Source organism: Ranitomeya variabilis, chromosome 7 (genome assembly GCF_051348905.1).
Source record: "Ranitomeya variabilis isolate aRanVar5 chromosome 7, aRanVar5.hap1, whole genome shotgun sequence".
NCBI lineage: Eukaryota > Metazoa > Chordata > Amphibia > Anura > Dendrobatidae > Ranitomeya > Ranitomeya variabilis.
Window position 1 is genome coordinate 214,375,333 of NC_135238.1, and position 20,018 is coordinate 214,395,350.

The 20,018-nt window shown below is 40.6% G+C and overlaps 1 protein-coding gene across 7 annotated transcripts in view; it reads left to right on the forward strand.

Annotated features, from left to right (window-relative positions):
- Positions 1-20,018, forward strand: part of RBMS1 (RNA binding motif single stranded interacting protein 1) — a 165,410-nt gene that overhangs the window by 39,812 nt on the left and 105,580 nt on the right. For all 7 annotated transcript variants that reach the window (XM_077272854.1, XM_077272848.1, XM_077272852.1 and 4 more), the window contains exon 2: positions 12,178-12,353. In XM_077272854.1, coding sequence (XP_077128969.1) covers positions 12,202-12,353 — 152 coding nt within the window. In that variant the 5' untranslated portion in view covers positions 12,178-12,201. The remainder of the gene's footprint in view (positions 1-12,177; positions 12,354-20,018) is intronic.

Sequence of the window (20,018 nt, forward strand, 5' to 3'; positions counted from 1 at the left end):
GTCCAGAACTTTATTTGGTCGTCAGATCGGCATGTATCGTCGTGTTTGACAGCGAAAGCAACGATGCCTGCAATGTTTTTACATGGAGCGTGAACGAGAAGTGAGTCGCCGTTACGTCACAGGATCGCTCCTGCATCGTTCTGGAGCTGCTGTGTTTGACGTCTCTACAGCGACCTAACAGCGACGCTCCAGCGATCTAGTTTAGGTCGGCTCGTTGTCTATATCGCTGGAGCGTCACTTAGTGTAACGGTACCTTTAGGGTATGTTCCTACGGTCAGTAAACGCTGCTGGTTGGACGCTGCGTACATCCGCTGTGTCCAACCTGCAGCATCCAGATGTTACAGCATAGTGGATAGGATTTCTTGAAATCCTATGTCCACTATGCATGCACCAACGCCGCAGATCACCTGCGGAGACGGACATGCGGCGCGTCTTTTCAGACCGCAGTATGTCAATTTATCCTGCGGAGATGCGGGCTTCCGCAAGATCTCACCCATACAACTTATGGGACGCGGTGATTCCACACGGTTCAATGAACACATACGTAATCACCTGTGTTCAAAAGCCTTCAGTGCTTTGGACACAGCGGACATGTGCTGCCAAGTATTGACCGTGTGCACTTACCCTAATGCCCACCAAAGAATATCTTGGATAAAATTACTACTTCCTCTTGGAATGTAAAGTGTATATGCAAGGTATGATCATGGACAGTAGTGCACCAGAAACCCCCCCTTCCCGCACATGGGTCCTAAATATTTTTCGGTGGATATTGGACTCAACGGGTCCAATACGATCTGCGAAGTATATTGCCATGATTCTCCTGTAGCTCATTCTGTGTTTACACAGGCACAGTGCTTTACACATGAGCGTGACTGTACCTGTGTACAGTGCCTTACACACGAGTGTAACTGTGCCCGGTACTGAAGCTTTGTCCCATTTATTTGAAAGGGATTGTGCTGCAGCACCAGCCATAGTCACATGTACAAACCATACACTGTGATTTTCTCCTCTTTATTGACCAGGGTCCTTGGGGGTCGGACTCGCACCAATCAAGTATTGTTGGCTTATCCTAAGGCTAGATCATCCTTGTTTAAATCCCATAAAATGTGTTACATGGTCTGATAGGCTATTTTATTGGGCCTGTCCAAGCTCGAAATGCATAGATTGTGTTTAGGGTATATCAAAGTCTTTTCTGGGGAATTTTAGTTACACATTTCATCCAATGAATGAGGATCCATACTGTGCCCATCCTCCAAATTCTCTGCTCTTCCGCTGAATGTCCGTGTCCCTTTTGCTTTAAATAAAGACCTTATTAAAAGCCACTAGCAAAAATCCTGCTTGCTCAGCTGAAAAATCACACCCTGGGCTATAGTGAAGCTAAGGGCATGGACGGACAAAAGTTTCTGTAAACTGACATTAAAAGGTCAGTCCTTTTTTTAAAAAGAACTGTGAATATATCAAAAATAACGAACATGGAGAGGCCTTTTGAGTACAGATTATTCTTCACTATCTGGATCTTATTAGGAAAATTTTAATTTTTCCTTTTTTTTATTTCTTTAATTTTCTGACTTTATATATTTTTCGAATACATGATTTTTAGGTGGGGGCATATTCCATGATCTTTAAACTGTGGTGCATTAATGTTAAATTATTTTTGACAGTTAACTCAGCATGGGCAAATCTGGGACTTTATCTTGGGCCAACACAATGATGCTCCCCTACTACTAGTATGTAAATTTACGTAGGTCTGACATTTTGGTATTTCTGACATCCCATTCATGAACCAGCTGCCTCGGTGGCCGCACCAGATGGAGCGTGATGCAGTACAAATGGGTAGGTGGTGAGGGCCATGGTTCAATGAGTGCTATTTTGGGGGGCTTCTGGGGTACTTCAAGTATTAACAAACATTAAAATCAAATGCATGCATGCTCTTATATGGCATATGCACATGCACATATCTCTGTGCAAAAAAAAAAAAGTGCCGTTCACAATCATGGTCGTTTTATTGTCTTATTTGTTAGTAGACATCGGACCATCCGCACAGATGAAATGCATTTTTTTTTCCCATCAATCTTAATTGATTCTGTGCCAGCTTAGCGTTTGATCTCCCCCATTGATCTTTGCGGACCTTTTAAACAAGTTGTCATTTGTCCTTTGTCCATTGTATGTTTGAAGGCTAAACAGTGTTGAGGAAGGCATGGCCACACATCAATGGGATCATAATCCTGTTCAGCCACAGCCGCTTATCTGGAGAGAGAATTCATCAAGCTCCTCTCAAGGCTACTACCAGCATTTGTGGAGCCAGGATAACTAAACTGTCCATAGGCCGTATAGGTAGGATTTTCTTCAGTCAATTACATTTTTCGGGAGTTCATTTGCTTATGTATCAAAGTTCAGCTCCGTCATTTGACCTTCTCCTTAATTGTCTGTTCTGACAGTGACGACCTGCAATAGTACGTATCGTTACTGTGTAAATATCATGGGTTTATTTCTAAATAACATTGGAAGCAGTAAAACATAATGAACATAAATATATATATATATATATATATATATATATATATATATATATATATATATATATATACACATAAGCTTGCAGTATTAAATACAGATAATAAAGCATGATGCCAATAAAAATGCCCCCAAACATCGTATGATACCCCTACAGTGCATTAATCAACAGTACACGCCACACACTCCAACACCATTTGATACCATAACTGTGATGCCCACATAGCCCTACGCACAGTATATTGGCCCCCACATAATCCTCCATACGGTATAATGGGCCCCACATAGTCTTCCATACAGTATAATGGGCCTCACGTAGTCTTCCATACAGTATAATGGTCCACACATAGTCCTCCACACAGTATAATGGGCCGCACATAGTCCTCCATATAGTATAATGGGCCCCACATAATCCTCCATACAGCATAATGGGGGGCCAGTGCTGGTATCGTGGGCTAAATACAATATAGGGGACAGATTTGGCCCACGGGCCAGAGTTTGACATTTGTGCACTAAGGTGTCTGTAAATGGATAATCTTATGTAATAAAATAACATGCATACATTGTATGTATGCATGTATGTTCTATTGCATATTATTCCACTTTTCGTGCTCCTGTCAATAATTGGATAAGTGTTATATCAATGTAGAGATCACAACATAATCATATGTGGTTAATCAATAACAATAACAATATTAGGGATTCACATTCAGGTAAGCATTAGGTAGCATTCACACAGGCAGTGCGGTTTGGTCCAAACGTTCAGTTTTATTGCTTTCATAAAACTCCAAAGGGATTAAAAATCAAAAAGCAGCCTCTTCTGGGTACAAAGGTATCACATCAAATATACCATTCATTCAGTAGGCATGATCAGTCCTTTCTCCCAGAGCAAACTTTATATACAGAAGAGGCGGTATGGTCCTACCAGTTTCGGTAACCCCGTCAGCCTGAGCTCAAGCAGGTTTTAGTTCTAAACAGAAGTGTTCAACTCCATGCACAGTTCATACTGAATAGGGGGCACCTTCCACACATTACTCTGCAGCTCCCACACACAGATTGCTCAGCTTTCCAAGGTCACCCGTGCAGTCTCCATTCAGAGAGAGCCTCTGGCTTGTGTCTCCCAGCTACAGCTCACATTTTGACTGGTCACTCCCCAGCTTCAACACACTCCATGCTGCTTAACATCCTCCAGACTGACACAAGATGATCCCATTTCCTGGTTGTTGGTCAAAGCTAGCCAGATGCATATAATAAAGAACTGCAGTGCTAGGATTGAACGCTAGCCTACATTGCTTTGATACTATCTATCTATACATCTATAGATTCAGGAATATATATCATTTTATTTCTTTAGAAATTAACAATTCTAATTTCTAATTGTGAACTGTGAATTTGAGACTGAATAATTTGGCCCGTGATTCTTTCTATGGAAGTGACTCATAGAAACGAATTCCTCGGAAATAATCATACTTCGAGTTTGACTAGACTAAATAGTTTCTGCAGCAAAATCCTGGCCTCGATAACGGAGAACAGATGCTTTATAATCAGACTCTGACAATCCTACGCTGGAGCCATTCTGGTGGCTGAGGATGTAGATTTACTGTTTTTATCTAGACTTTCTTTTTTTTAATCTATTTCTACATATCAATGTTTTTTTTACTCTGGACCAAACCAGAACAATTTTTTTTTCTTTATATTTAATTTTAATTGAGATTTCTAGACTATAATTTGTTGGCGGGTAATTGGTGTTTCACTATAATGTAATTGTATTATCTCTTATTTATTACTACATCATTTTAAATTAATTTTCCATTCTTTTTCTTGCATGAAGCCAATGCTTCCTATAGCATGACATCCTTATTAAAAACCTTATCTAGCTTTCATCCTTAGACGTCAGGATGTTTTGAGAGATCGTCAATCTAGATTTTTTTTTTTGCCCTCATTTTAAGTCATGCTCCTTTTGTTGAAGAACTTGTCATCTGTCATGCGCTATGTCTTTTGCTTTTGTCTATTCCGTTGTTATTTTCTTCCTCTTGGACCCTGGAGGATGTTCTTTGGTTTCTCCAAAGAGTAGAGTCGCTTTAATATCTACGCAAGAGCAAGTCATTGTGTCAAGCACAATGTGATAATTATATTATCAGCCTTTTATTATAGGTAATTGTTCTTTCATACCCACCATAAATTGATGGAGATGGTTAAAGGGAATCTGTCACCCCAAAAATCGTATATGAGCTAAGGCCACCGGCATCAGGGGCTTATCTACAGCATTCTGTATATTGGGCAGCCCAGTTATACCCGTACACTTTGGATCGTTGGCAGATCATGCCAGTCGCATTGGGATTTGTTACGACTTAAGGCCTCCCATACTCATTGGGCTAATATCGGCTGATCTTGCTAATATAGACTGGTTCAGCCGATGGTCTACTGTATGTGTGGAGGCGCCAGCCCGGTCATCAGGAGAGATGTCCATTGTGCTCGTCCAAGTTTAGACTGACGATAGCATTGTTCTTGCTAACAAGCCACCGGACAACACATCAGTCTGTGACTTTCTCATGGAGAATACAGAAGCACTCTGCTAGGAGTTTGTATGTTCTCCCCGTGTTTGCGTAGGTTTCCTCCGGGTACTCTGGTTTCCTCCCACATTCCAAAGACATACTGATAGGGAATTTAGATTGTGAGCCCCATCGGGGACAGCGATGATTGTGTGCAAACTGTAAAGCGCTACGGAATATGTTAGCTCTATATAAAAATAAAGATTATTATTATGAACTTGGCTGAGCAAGCAGTCCTGTGTATGGGAGAGACGGCTGAGATGGCTGTCAGCCGAATGATCATCTGAGAGCCATCTAATGAGCTTTGGCCAGCCAAAGGGTAAAAAATGTCCTATGAACACATCTTCAGATAATAAAGTCCTTAAATTGGTTTCTTTTTTCTGGCTTAAAACACTTTAAGTTGCCAAAAAAATGGTGACTTTTAATTAATGTTTTCATGCCCGTACTCACCAGATCTGCCAAGGTTGGTGACGTATTGGTGGGATGTGGTATGACAAGGCCCCCCTGACAAATTCTTCAAAAGTTTCATAACTTACTCTAGAAACCTACTTCAGTAACCAGGAGTCCAGACAAATATCTACCAGATTTTTGTTTCTTTATATCGTATGTATTTTCATTGTCCAAACCTTCACATGCGAATACTGTTGTATGTTTGTTGGCATTCGGTGCTCTTTCAAGCAAAGTACACTAATTCCTTTTTTGGAATGCACATACTTTTATATAGCTATCTTCATGGTCTGGCCCAGAAATGGGTGCGTCCTCAGCAAATAAGTCACGTTCAGTCATTAATTCACATTCTAATTTTATGTTTAGAAACCACTCCAAGGTATCTATTGATATGGATTTGCATGACACATGACATATTTCATATTGCGCACACCTACAAGCACACCTTGAAATCTAATGTATTTGCGATATACACCCTCAACAAACTCGCATAAGACAATGTAAAACTAATGAGTAGTAGAATCCTTGTAGAACATTCGGGTGTATGGCAAAAGCTAAGGCTTTACTGAGACTTTTTGTGTCTTTCTTTAGCCTTCCAGTCGAGCCGATCAACGGATGTTTTCAATATGGCCCTATATAACCATCACTGAGATAAGGTCATCCTTGCTATGTTTTTTCCATTCTTCTGGTTTGGAATAGAGCAAAATCCTTTTTGTAAGATTTACAGAGAGCATCTAGACTTGGATACAGGCTCGGACAGGCACATAGGGGAACAGGGGAATCCCCGGTGGGCCCCCAAAGTCAATTTTACTGGTGGGCCCTTGGCACCCCAGTCCGACAAATACTTGCTCAGATACCTATGGTGAGGACAACGTTTGATGTTGAGGTATACCTTGTTGTCTTGTCAACCTTTTTTACAGGAGAAATTTTCTCTAATGCAAGAAATCTTGCACATGGTGTTCTAGTATTCCTGGTAGGAAAACTTGATCCCTCTTTTAGACCCTGTCCTTTTTGCATTTTGTTCTATAAAACACAGGTCAAGTAGAGTGGAAACACGTGATCTATCTCTGACTTCCAGAAGGAAATCAATAGACAAGAAGCTTTAGAACATGCATTGGTACAGTGAGTCTGCAGAAAATCATTCACGTCTTGAGTTCTTACCTATTTATTTTTCCGTAGTTTTTTTTTTTTTCAACTTAAATATAAATGAATGCGATCTTCTAAAGTAACAGCTAATAACCTGACTCAAGGCTGCTTTTTTAGATCAAATAGTTTTGCTCTTTTTTTTTTTTTTTTTTTCTTTTTTCCCCACCTTGCCTATCTTTTCAGATTACTTTGGCATAGACCATTTGTATTTGTTGGAATATCTGGCCAATTTTGATGAGATCCTTTGAAACCAAAGACCTCAAGCTAGCCATAGACATCACCTAAGCTCATCATGGATGTTGACTGCCTGCCCCCATAGGGTCTTAGTTGATTGGTCCCACCAACTTGAGTTGGCTGAACGCGTTGATTTTGATGGCATCTGCTAAAGATCTGAGTCTATAGGAAACTATGGTAATCATTATGGATGGGCATCAATATTTATTAAGTGTTAACAGATTGTGCAGTGATGATAAACTCCCCAATCTCAGAACTCTAGAGATGTTCAAAGACCTAGCTAGTTAAAACCGATGCAAAATGGAAACCATTGTGTGCATCCGTTTGAGCTCTTTTTGCAACATATCCAATATTTCTTAAAAACAAAAACAAAACTGTATCACATAGACGAAACCCAGATGTGAAAGTTGCCCGATGAAGGTGCTTGTTTAGCAAACTTTGCATGAATGTGTATGGTGGACTTTAGAGGTTCAGTGGACTCCACCAAATATTCTGAGCATCTGATGTCCATAATTTATCATAAATATACACTCTCAGACTAAATATTACTGTGGAAATACTGTCAAAAGGATTTCCGAAGGTTAGAATGGCTCACCACCTTATCCTGTCTATGGTCAACTGTAAAAGCGTTGCACAACTCTGGTTTTAGAAGTGAAATGATGTGGACATTGTATACGAGTAGCACAACATTTCTGTAACAGGATGCAGCTGTCACTCATGGCCTTGGCTCTCCTTAGCCTTTTGCTTTGTGTCATGTCGAGTAAAATTCTAGACATCTCTGGATTCATCCGATGGAGAAATACGTGAGGAGCACACATCCTAGTTCATGATGTTTAACAAAGATTCCCATAATAGCCTGACTGAGCTGCATTAACCATGGAAAGCTGTTCCTAAAAATGGAAGAGCCTCAGGCAGTCATGTCACCCCTTGGGGCTCATCATGTTGTTCTTAGTAATCCTCTCTAGTCTGAGTAGCCGAAATCTCCTTTTTTTTTTCCGAGGCCTGGCTGTAGTATTCAGTGCCTTGTTCTGCTCTGTGATTTCTGGTAATTACCGTTCCTATAACCGGCTGATAACTGTAATACAAAGAAACTCCTCCTGATTGTGTTTGTGATTAACGTTCACACATGCTGTGTCTAATTCTAATGCTCCCATTGAATTTATATAGGATTATGGTTTTATCAAGTTTTTTTTTTCTTCCCTTCATCTCGTTATGTTTTCATATTTTTTTCTGTCCAGGGGATTTTAACCCCTTAACATCCGCCGATATGCCTTTTAAGGCTGCAGTTAACGGTACTTATTCATCAGTGGCTCTTTTTAACGGCGCTGAGAAATAAGGGTATAGCGCTCCCAGCGTCGGAAAATCTCCGGGGTGTTGGCTACCGGTTCGGTTTTTACCATCTCCAGTGTTGTGATCGCCGTTATTCACCGAAAAAAAGTTTAAAAAAATCTTAAAATAAAAAAATAAAGTTCAAATCGCCCCCCATTCAAAATAAATAAATAAATAAATACACATATTTGGTATCGCCGCATTCAGTATTATAGCCCAATCAATATATATAAAAATAATTAATCCAATCGGTAAACAACGTAGCGAAAAAAAGTCAAAATGCCAGAATTATGTTTTTATGGTCGCAACCTTGCATTAAAATGTGATAACAGGCGATCAAAATATTGTATCCACACCAAAATGGTATAATTAAAAACTTGAGCTCGGCACGCAAAAAAATAAGCCCTCACCTAGCCCCAGATCATGAAAAATGGAGACGCTACAGGTCTCGGAAAATGACACACATTTTTTTTTTTCATCATTTAAATAATAAACAACCTAGACATGTTTGGTGTCTATGAACTCGTAATAGTAAGAGACCTAGCACTCAACTTTAGGTAAGATGCAGCAGGTCAAATTTATTGTAGTAAATACAGGAAAACGTTTCTTTCAATTGTGACCTTCATCAGTTACAGGATGTTATTAAAGGAAAGCCGGTAACGGGAATTATAATCGCTGCACGATCAAATTTTTCCTGCTGCATCTTACCTAAAGTTGAGTGCTAGGTCTCTTACTATTAATCTATATGGTTTGGGAACCTGTCCTTAGTCCTTCTCTAGTAGTGCTCACGGTTAAATTTTCCACTTATGAACTCGTAATGACCTGGAGAATCCTAACCGCAGGTCAGTTTTAGCATTTGGTGAACTTGGTAAAAAATCCAAAAAACCGTTGTGGAATTGCAATTCTTTTTGCAATTTCACCGCCCTTGGTACAACTCGTCCCGCAAAAAAACAAGTCCTCACATGGCCATATTAACGGAAAAATAAAAAAGCTATGGCTCTGGGAGGAAGGGGAACGAAAAACAGAAACGCAAAAATGAAAAAGGGCTGCGGCGTGAAAGGGTTAAACTTTATTGCAAAATGTAAATATCAAAACAAGATCCTCGCTGATAAAACTGTATTTTTGGGGGATCACCATGATTGTCAGCTGGTCTAGATTGCTCCCGGCACTAAAAGTTCTGTTTTACTGGAAATTGTGACGTTTTAGTATTTTGGAAGAATACAGCTCATGAGAAACATGTGTCTGAAAGATGTGGCATATATTGATGGGAGGTTGGGCTATTTCATGTAGTGGTGTCTCGTGAAAAACACCGAAAACTGAACCCTGTGATTTCTATATTCCACGTATCTATATACTCAAACAAATTGAGGGCCTTTGTTCCTTCATCAGAAGTAAGCGGTCCAGTCTTTTCCTAGTATAGTAAACACAAGCCAATAACACATCTTGGACAACCCCTTCTTAAAGTCCTCCATGTAAAATTGACAAAGTCATCTACTCTCCTCCCATACCAACGCTGTTCTAGTGATGTTGACTTGTATGACGATCAGTGGTTGCTCATCAGCTGCAGATTTCATACTTCCCTTGGATGGAAGTGTGAAGGCCTGGTCCGGGAGGTGAGTATGTTGTTTATTTTACATGGAGGGGTACTATTCCTTTTAAGAATAAGCTGTCCAAATAATGGACAACTCCTTTTAATTTATCAGATGACTCCCAAACTGAGAAACCTTTCTGAATATAGACACACAGATTTAGGTCAGGTGACCATTCAAAGAAATAAAATATAAACTTCAACCTCAGAAAAACAGTTGTTCAAAATTTACAATTCTGTGATAATATTGCAAATAATTTTTATGTGGATTGACAGTAATTTGTCTGTGAATAATTTTTTTTTTCCAATTCGAAGTATATGTTGGAATGGAACTACTGAGTTATTGGGTCAAAAGCAAGAAATATCTGTTCTTGACCAGCATTATAGAAGCTTCAGGAACTTTTAAGATTTGGTTGCTATTATTTAGATGAGATGGAACATCCTTCACACAGTGACGTTCTGTGCTCATTTTTGGTGGGAATCTGAAAATTTATTTTTAATTGATCAAATTTCTTTGCTAATCTACCTGTGGCAAGTAGACTATCAACATTTCAGCCGTCTATGTAAGATAGGGTTGTCCGTTTTACCTGCTCTTGGATTGATGGTGACTCTTTATGGCATATTTGTAGTCTTTTTATAATTTTAAATTTTTTAGAAAGCTGCAATTTTTCTTTAGGGCATCCAAATAATGTTTTTTGTCCAAGGACTTGGTATAGGATGGAAGGGTATATTATGGGGTCAGTGACCGATATTTGTACTTTAGGTAACCTCTTGGGTAAATTGGATTCATACCCTGTAAAATATATCCAGCCTTTTACTTTTGACTATTTTATCGCCACATTTTATGACCAATTTCCAGTAACATGCCTGTCAGAGATTTTGCTTTGGGTTCACGTAGAAATGACATAGCACCTATGACACAAAGCTTTCAGAAGCTACAGTAGGTTTTGAATTCATTTTACTTGGCGGGCCTTTCTTTTCCCCTTTGGATATACATACCCCTCTCCTTGTATCTGTGACACTGGTGTTTTGAAGGACCCTCTACGTCTAGCTCGTACATTTTGCTCATAGGATCCACTCCTTTTATCCCAGCAACCACCACGTGTGATATTCTGTATTTGGAAACCTTTAAAATATAAGCAGGGCAATGCCTTTATAGCTGAACAGTGTTTTATTCACTTCATGTTGTATTGCTGATCTAATATCATTTTCTTTATCTCCGCTACTAAAAATGGTGCACGACTCATTTACGTTCTCTATTTCTTGCACTCTGCATAGAGCTATAGATGGTGAATTCAAATAGTCTTGGGTGTGTTAACAATTCATAAATGGCCAAAAGAAATGGTAATTATGTAAGTTAAGCTACTGTTCATGCCACTTACACTGTAGCCGAACACTGAGGAAAGAGACTACGCGCCTCAAAACATGACACAGCTGTGGCCCAAATATTCTTTCGACTTGCACATACACAAATGCTCAGCATTACAAGTTGTTTCTACTTCTTCAGTGGAGAGTGAAGCAAGCTTCCGGATACCTCCTTGGCTGAGGCTCATTTTTCCTAAAAACAAAACCATTGGATGTTAAGATTCCAAGTGCCCAATTCTTCTATCCCCCAGTCATTTGTTGGGGAAGAGACCGGCCCCATTCACATCAGATAATTGGCCATTCACCCCAAAATCGGCAGATACTGACAACTTTCATCTAGTGTGTATTGGGGGGCCTTTTGGGTATTTACTAGAAGAGATGAGCAAGTACATTTTTCAGGATCCTAGACTACTAGCCAGGTCAGTATGGAAAGGAGCCATGCGAACCGCCTCTTACCTGTCTTCATCACCGACTCCTCTTCTGAATAAGCTAACCCAACGTCACAGTGCAATGATGACCGTGCACCACGCCGAGCTGGCTAATCAAAAGAGCAGCCGGAAATGCTGGAAAGTTAAAGACGGTTTGCAGGGTTCACTTTCTGCAGCCATGGAACGTTTCCATTAGACCAGGATCCTGTGAATCTATTTGCTCATTTCTAGTATTTGGTTATCTAATGGTATTTGTACAGTATTGCACTTGACTTTGTTATGGGGTCATGTTGCCATGCGTTATAAGCACCAGCAGCGCTAATACTTAGCTCAGCGTTTGGCTTCTTTTCACAATCCTGTGTTGCTGGAATCAGTAAGAATAACCCAACAAGGACAACCGAAAATATATAGGAGCAAATGTATGAAAGGTGGAAGTGTAATAGTATTGTTTTGTGTAAATTTACAGTCATTATTGATAACATACTTTTTTTCCAATTGAGACTAAAATTAATCAAATAAAATGTATCTTGCTTTTTGATTTTATATAAAGTTTAATTAATTTTATTTTTTTCAGCAATCCATTGTGCCTGCTCACCCCATGGCTCCTCCAAGTCCAAGCACGACCAGCAACAACAACAGCAGCAGTAGCAGCAGCAGTTCTGGTTGGGATCAATTAAGCAAAACAAACCTGTATATTCGAGGACTTCTTCCAAACACCACAGACCAGGACCTAGTCAAGCTCTGCCAACCGTAAGTATCCAGGTATCATCCTCTGAAGTCTATCACAGGGAATTGTTGCCTAGTAGAGTTGTCAGTTTGATGCAGCACTAAAGATTCCCATAGTCACTGGATTACAGAATCCTAGAATGTTATGAGTCAGAAGGGACCACCAGGATCATTGTGTCCAAACCCCTGCTCAATGCAGGGTTCACGAAATCATAATAGACCGATGTCTGTCCAGGCTGTATTTGAGATTTTCTGCATCTGATGACAATTTTGCATTATTACAAATTTATTGGGCTACTCTTCTTTTTTTTCTTTTCGTCACTATTTTTGGCCAAAATGATGGACACCATGATTGGACTCCTTCGTAAGACAATAGGGTTTGTCATGTACTGGTAGTATGCGCCATGTGATAGATCAAGCAAAGAGTGGAGACCTCCTTTGACGTCAAAATGCAGGTGTGAACATGGCTTCGGAAATGTTGAACTATTGTATGGTTGCTGTTGCACTTTCTTAAGGTACCTTCACACTGAGCAACTTTCCAACGAGAACGACAGCGATCCGTGACGTTGCAGCGTCCTGGATAGCGATCTCGTTGTGTTTGACACGCAGCAGCGATCTGGATCCCGCTGTGATATCGCTGGTCGATGCTAGAAGTCCAGAACTTTATTTCGTCGCTGATCACCCGCTGTCATCGCTGGATCGGCGTGTGTGACGCCGATCCAGCGATGTGTTCACTTGTAACCAGGGTAAATATCGGGTTACTAAGCGCAGGGCCGTGCTTAGTAACCCGATATTTACCCTGGTTACCATTGTAAAAGTTAAAAAAAAAAAAAAACACTACATACTCACATTCTGATGTCTGTCACGTCCCCCGGCGTCCACAGGGTTAAAACTGCTTTCGGCAGGAGCGCTTGCTAATGCTGCGCTGCTGCCGAGAGCTTCCTGCACTGACTGTGTCAGCGCCGGCCGTAAAGCAGAGCACAGCGGTGATGTCACCGTTGTGCTCTGCCGGCGCTGACACATTCAGTGCAGGGAAGCTCTCGGCTGCAGCGCAGCATTAGCAAGCGCTCCTGCCGAAAGCAGTTTTAACCCTGTGGACGCCGGGGGAAGTGACAGACATCAGAATGTGAGTATGTAGTGTTTTTTTTTTTTTAAACTTTTACAATGGTAACCAGGGTAAATATCGGGTTACTAAGCGCGGCCCTACTCTTAGTAACCCGATGTTTACCCTGGTTACCCGGGTGCTGCAGGGGGACTTCGGCATCGTTGAAGACCGTTTCAACGATGCCGAAGGCCTTCCCCTGATCGTTGGTCGCTGGAGAGAGCTGTCTGTGTGACAGTTCCCCAGCGACCACACAACGACTTACCAACGTTCACGGCCAGGTCGTATCGCTGGTCGTGATCGTTAGTAAATCGTTTAGTGTGAAGGTACCTTAAGGCTTGGATTTTTTTTTCTAAAGCATTCTTTCAGGAAGAGTAATGCCTTAATATAGCTCAAGCTGCAAACCCAACTCTTGCTGAAAAATAACTGAATTGTTGTTAATCTTTTATCAAAGGCTGCTTAGGTTGAGTCTCTGTCCATAGTGCTGGTTTCATGGACAATGATCACTGGTGTCACTTGATGCTTGTTTTGGGTTAAGTTAGCTAAATAGTGATTAGAATATTTTTGGAAAGAAACGAATACCTAGTATTACAACATTGATTGCCATTGATCATGATCACAGTTTTGCTGCTAATGTTCATGTTGACCACTGTGGCCGAATGCCATTAATCCAAAGTATTTCCAACCTCATCCTTACACCAGATTTTATTTTACTGGTGAAGCTTTTATTTTTGTTTTCCCTTTTTTTTTCCTCTCTTCACTTTACGAGTTACGTAAAGACTTTCTATGACGATAATGAGTCAGAGGTTGGTTCCCACATGTTTACCTGGGCTGTCTACCCTCGTTCGGCCTTATAAAGTGTGTGTTTTTCTGGATGATTGTGTTTTTATTCCCCTTCTGATGATGATGTCGTGCACCTAAAAATATTTTACTACGTAAATGTAAAACCAATGCGAGAAAACAACATTTCTGGGGCTGGCAAAGGCGTTTCCAAGATTCTCTACTTTAGATGTTTGTTTCCAATCCAGCTGGATAACTGGGACTTTGGATTGTAGACTTTTTTAGAAAAATGTAAAGTTTTTTTTTTTCTCTTTTACTTTTAGATATTCAATCTGATGATTAAATGGCTAATTTTTTGAAGAGGGGGAAAATGTAGCATGGTCATGGAAGGATGTTCTTGTTCCCTCATGTTGATAAACCTCTTCAACCAAAGTATAATTTATGAAATCCTTAAACCACTTTTGCTGACCACTAGGCTTTAATGGTTTTTGACTAAAAATAGGAATTGTGGACTAATTGGAAAATTTGGCTTTCCTGATGTTGCGCTAATATGTGTTTTGTTCATTTGACTTTGTGAAGGCAGTTTACATTTTGTCTTTAAGACAGGAACTTTATACACATGATTTTTTTTTTACCTTTCTAAATAAAAAATGCAGAAAAATATATGTTTGTGCTGTATAAATAGCTTTCAAAGTTGTTTTCTGCAAATGTAAAGATATTTTGGCAACTTTAAGTAGCAATTGAAGATGCTTTCTGTTATATGTATGTATTCTGGGATCTATGGTCTAAACTTTTTTTGGCAAGTGAAAAAAAAAATATTTTTTTTTACAAATGTAATGGTGGCAGGATTTAGAAACACGTGGTTAAGTCAAGTGAGGCCCGACCTGTAATTTGTTAAGGAGGACAGTTTTTTGTTGTGGTTTGGTGGTGCACCCTTCACTTTCCTAAAAAAAATATATGAAATAAACTTCTGTAATAATAAATATAATAAAATGGCATATAATATATGTATATGTCTCTCTAGACATACACACAAGTTTTGTTTTGTTTTTAATTACGGTATTTAAAAAAACCCGTCTGAAACAAACATTTTATTTTTTTATAAACTCTGCTTGGCACTGTGGTCCGATCTAATCCAAGGTTTGTACCCAGCTAAAATTGATAGTGGCAAAAGGATGTAATAGAACTTCTTAAAGTTGAGGTTGTCCACTACTTAACATTGATGCCCTATCCTTAGGATAGTTCATCAATGTATGATCGGTGGGGGTGCGACACCCGGCATGCCCGCTGATCAGGTGTTTTTGGTGTCTGCAGCGGCCGGATCTGCTCAGTTATAGAGCTGCTCCATCTGATAGTGGACACAGCCGACTACTGCACATTTGCCCTCTATTGACTTGAATAGATGGCGGATGTGCCACTATTACGTTGGCAGACTGTTCCGTAACTGGTCAATTCAGGCCGACACCAAGGACAGCTGCTCGGCGTTGGTGCCGGGTGCTACACCCCCACAGATCAGATATAGATGAATTATCCTAAGGTAAGGCCATCAATGTTAAAGTAGTGGACAACCCTTTTAAGTCTTTAAACAGAAGCTGACTTCAGAAAATTCCTTATTGCTGGAAACCGGTTTTTACACTGGGTGTTGTTTGTTTTTTATCTTTATTTATTTTTTTTTTATCAATAGAGGCTAGTGTAAAATTGCTAAATTAATACTTCCTATCTTTTCAGGAATAGTTTTCAGCAAGATTCTTTCCTGCCCTAGTAATTCTGGCTCTACTGATACACAGCTGATTAACACATAATCCAACAATCACAATAAGTGATGTCTCCCTGCTCACTCTCCATTCATATTGACCTTTGCACCCGCTCATTAGATACTTCAGTTTAAAAAGTACTATTTCTCCTCCTCTTCCTCACTACTACTACTGCTACTGCTACTGCTGCTGCTGCTACTGCTGCTACTACTACTACTACTACTACTACTACTGCTACTACTGCTGCTGCTGCTGCTGCTGCTGCTGCTGCTACTACTACTACCTTATATAGTGCAGTCATCATATTATATAGCACTGTGCACTTACATTTGCTCATTTTCCCTTCTACCCAGATAATGTTTCTCTGCTCTATGTAGAAACAGGAAGTCTCTTTTTCCCCGCATTATCATCCCCTTCTTCATCTCCGGACCCACCTGCTCCCTCCACCACCTGCTAGTCACTTTTGCAGTGACTCTTGCAGGGTAAAGAAACTTCCTGTCTTTACACGGAGATTAGAAAGATTCACTCAGTTTTTAATCGTGGGATTTCACAGACCTAATGAAAAAGAGAACAATAAACTGGGTAAAAGGCAAAATGAGCAATTGTAAGTGCAGTGCTATATAATATGATGATTGTAATATAGTAAGAGGATAAAAACTTTGATGGGAGGAGCAGTGCTTCTTTAAAATAGGGTCAGTCCTGTCAATGTGGCCATGTATGTTTCCGAAATAGGAAGATTGAGTTAAAATAATCTTGCATTTTTCACACCGGACAGTTGGGCTTTTTAAAATTTTGAATGCAGATTGTGAGGAGAGAAAAACGAAAATATTTATTACATTTTAACACAGAAACCTGACTTTCAATAAGTTGTTTTTGCATTTCGCAGATATAGGGACCATTACAATCCCACTATTGTAGACATTAAGCTTACAGTATCCGTTGTTCAGTTGCTTACTTCAGATTATTTCCTTTTAGGCGTCAGCCGTTTTATCTGCTGGTTACTGATTTCATCGATCTAGTATAATGTCGCCTGTGTGGGAAAAATGTGTAACTTTCAAAGAACTGAAACTGAAGGTTTCCTCCCCGATACGGTCTTACAATTTCACTTCTCTTTTCATAAATCCTTTGCCAATAAACTTCCTTCCTGCATGTGTGCAGTCATGTCATCATTGATGCATTCGTCCGATTAGCAACCAGTTTCCGGTTGTCATTTTTCTAGTTCTAGAAGGTCTAATAAGTCCACTTCCAGGACAAGCCCTTTGTAATTAAGTACCGGTATTCTCTCTTGTAAAATTTTAATATTTACCCTATACTTGCCTCTGGCGGCAATCCAGTGATGTCGTCGCCGGGGTTTTGTGTGACATTGGCATGAGAACCCTGCAATTGGGCAGTTGTTGTTCTCGCTTCCCTTGAATAGATGTGTGACGAGTAGTGATGAGTAGTGATGAGCGAGCGTGCGCGGTTAAGGTGTTATCTGACCATGCTCAGGTGCTAACAAAGTATCTTCAGTGTTCTTGAAAAAGTCCCTGCGGCTGCATGTATCGCGGCTATTCAACAGCCGCAACACATGCAGCTGCAAGACAAGCAGCCGCGAGGACTCAAACATATTATTCGAGCATGCCGAAGACACTTGGTTAGCACACGAGCATGCTCAGGTAACACCTTATCCGCGCACGCTCGCTCATCACTAGTCACGACCAGGAAGAGTGAGAGTTCAGCCGCTGATTGACTTCCCCTTTTATATTCTCTCTTCGGGCCTCACAGAGCAGAATCCCCACTCGTATTGATGTTTTCCTTGGTCGATTTGAACCCAGGACACCAGTACAAAACCACTGAGCGTAAAATGACCATAAGTTTTCCAATAGAATTTCACCAAATTTCCAACATATTGCAGAATTTAACCTCATTTTTCTGAAGCAACTGGAAATTGTGAGAAATGACCTAATAGACCGTCTACTGCGGGTGACCTTGCAGTTTGTCTAGACAGACAAATACGACGTTATACATCCTTGTGAATTAATTTTTTTTTTTCTTTATGCGCTTCCACAGCTGAAACCAAAATCCTTTTTAATTCTTAATTACGACAATATAAAGGCTTGTGATTTAAAGGGACAGAAGACCCTCATTCTGCCTATTGCAAAGCTTAACTAAATCAAACAATAAATCCACCATACACTAAATGGACAATAAAAGGAAATGTATTATTTTTGAGCAACTTTGAGTCTCTAGGTATAACCTGCGGATGCGCCGGAGAAGCTGCTCTATTGTTTTGAAAGATTTTTAAGCTTTGCTTCTCATACTTTCAATTTATATTGAGCCATTGGAAAATGTTACATTTTACATGGACAACCCCTTTAGGTGATTGAGAAAGAAAGTTAATGTTTTAGTTCTCATCAATCAAATGTATGAAAACTGAATCTATTACTACAAACGCCCTTTCCTGCCCCTTATAATTAGTAGTATAGGTGCTAATGGCCCCATGACGTCTAATGAAGGTGCTGCCGAATCTACTCAAAGTCCCAGAAGATGGTTCGCTTTATTCTCCCAGAGGTGAGCGGCCTCCAGACATGTCTGGTGCCTCGTAGGAACAGGGCTGCCACTAGAAATTTTGGGGCCCCATACTGGCAAAATTTTCGGGGCCCCCTTAAAACTCCGCCCAGGCTCCACCCCATCCCCGCCCCCAACCCTCGAACTGTCCACAGCACCACCGCTGTCTCTTGGAAAAACTCCACTTCTCACCAATCACACATTAACAGTTCCCATCACCAGATGACACACACAGCCAGCAGATTTTGTTTTGGCCAAAAGATTTTTTTTAATCTGCCACGATGACAAGGTAGACTCTTTTGGCCGGGCCCTACTCTACTCTAACTTATTAAACATTTGTTAAAATGTGCAATACAATTTAGGTATATTTTTATTTATTTTTCAATTTTTCAAATGACCAATAATACCACATACAAGGGACAAATACCACAACACCATGACCACCCACCACATTATCACCACAGTGACCTATAATACTATCTACAAGGAATACATACTGCCACACCATGTGAAGACCACATATTACCACCACAGTGACCAAACAATATGGCATACAAGGGACAAATACCACCGCAGCATGTACAGACCACATATTACCACCACATGGTGACCAACTACATACAAGGAACAAATACCAACACAACATGACCAGACCACATATTACCACCACACGGTGACCGAATAATAGCACGTACAAGGAACAAATACCACACCATGACCAGACCACATATTACCACCACATAGTGACCAAATAATAGCACATACAAGGAACAAATACCGCCACACCATGGCCGGACAACATATTACCACCACATTGTGACTGAATAGTACAATACTGATCATTAACCCCTCTGTGACCTTTGACGTACTATCCTGTCGAGGTGACCTGGGCCTATCTGACCCTTGACGGGATAGTACGTCATAGCCAATCGGCCGCGCTCACGGGGGGAGCGCTGCCGATCGCGGCCGGGTGTCAGCTGACTATCGCAGCTGACATCCGGCACTATGTGCCAGGAGCGGTCACGGACCGCCCCCGGCACATTAACCCCCGGCACACCGCGATCAAACATGATCGCGATGTGCCGGCGATGCAGGGAAGCATCGCGCAGGGAGAGGGCTCCCTGCGGGCTTCCCTGAGCCCCCCGCAGCAACGCGATGTGATCGCGTTGCTGCGAGGGTCTTACCTCCCTCCCTGCCTGCTCCAGACCCGGATCCAAGATGGCCGCGGATCCGGGTCCTGCAGGGAGGGAGGTGGCTTCACAGAAGCCTGCTCAGAGCAGGCACTGTGAAGCAGCCTGCACTTCTCTCAGATCGGTGATCTGTCAGAGTGCTATGCAAACTGGCAGATCACCGATCTGTATTGTCCCCCCCTGGGGCAAAGTAAAAAAGTAAAAAAAAAATTTTCCAAATGTGTAAAAAAAAATAAAAAAAAATATTCCAAAATAATGAAAAAAAAAAAATATATTATTCCCATAAATACATTTATTTACCTAAATAAAAAAAAAC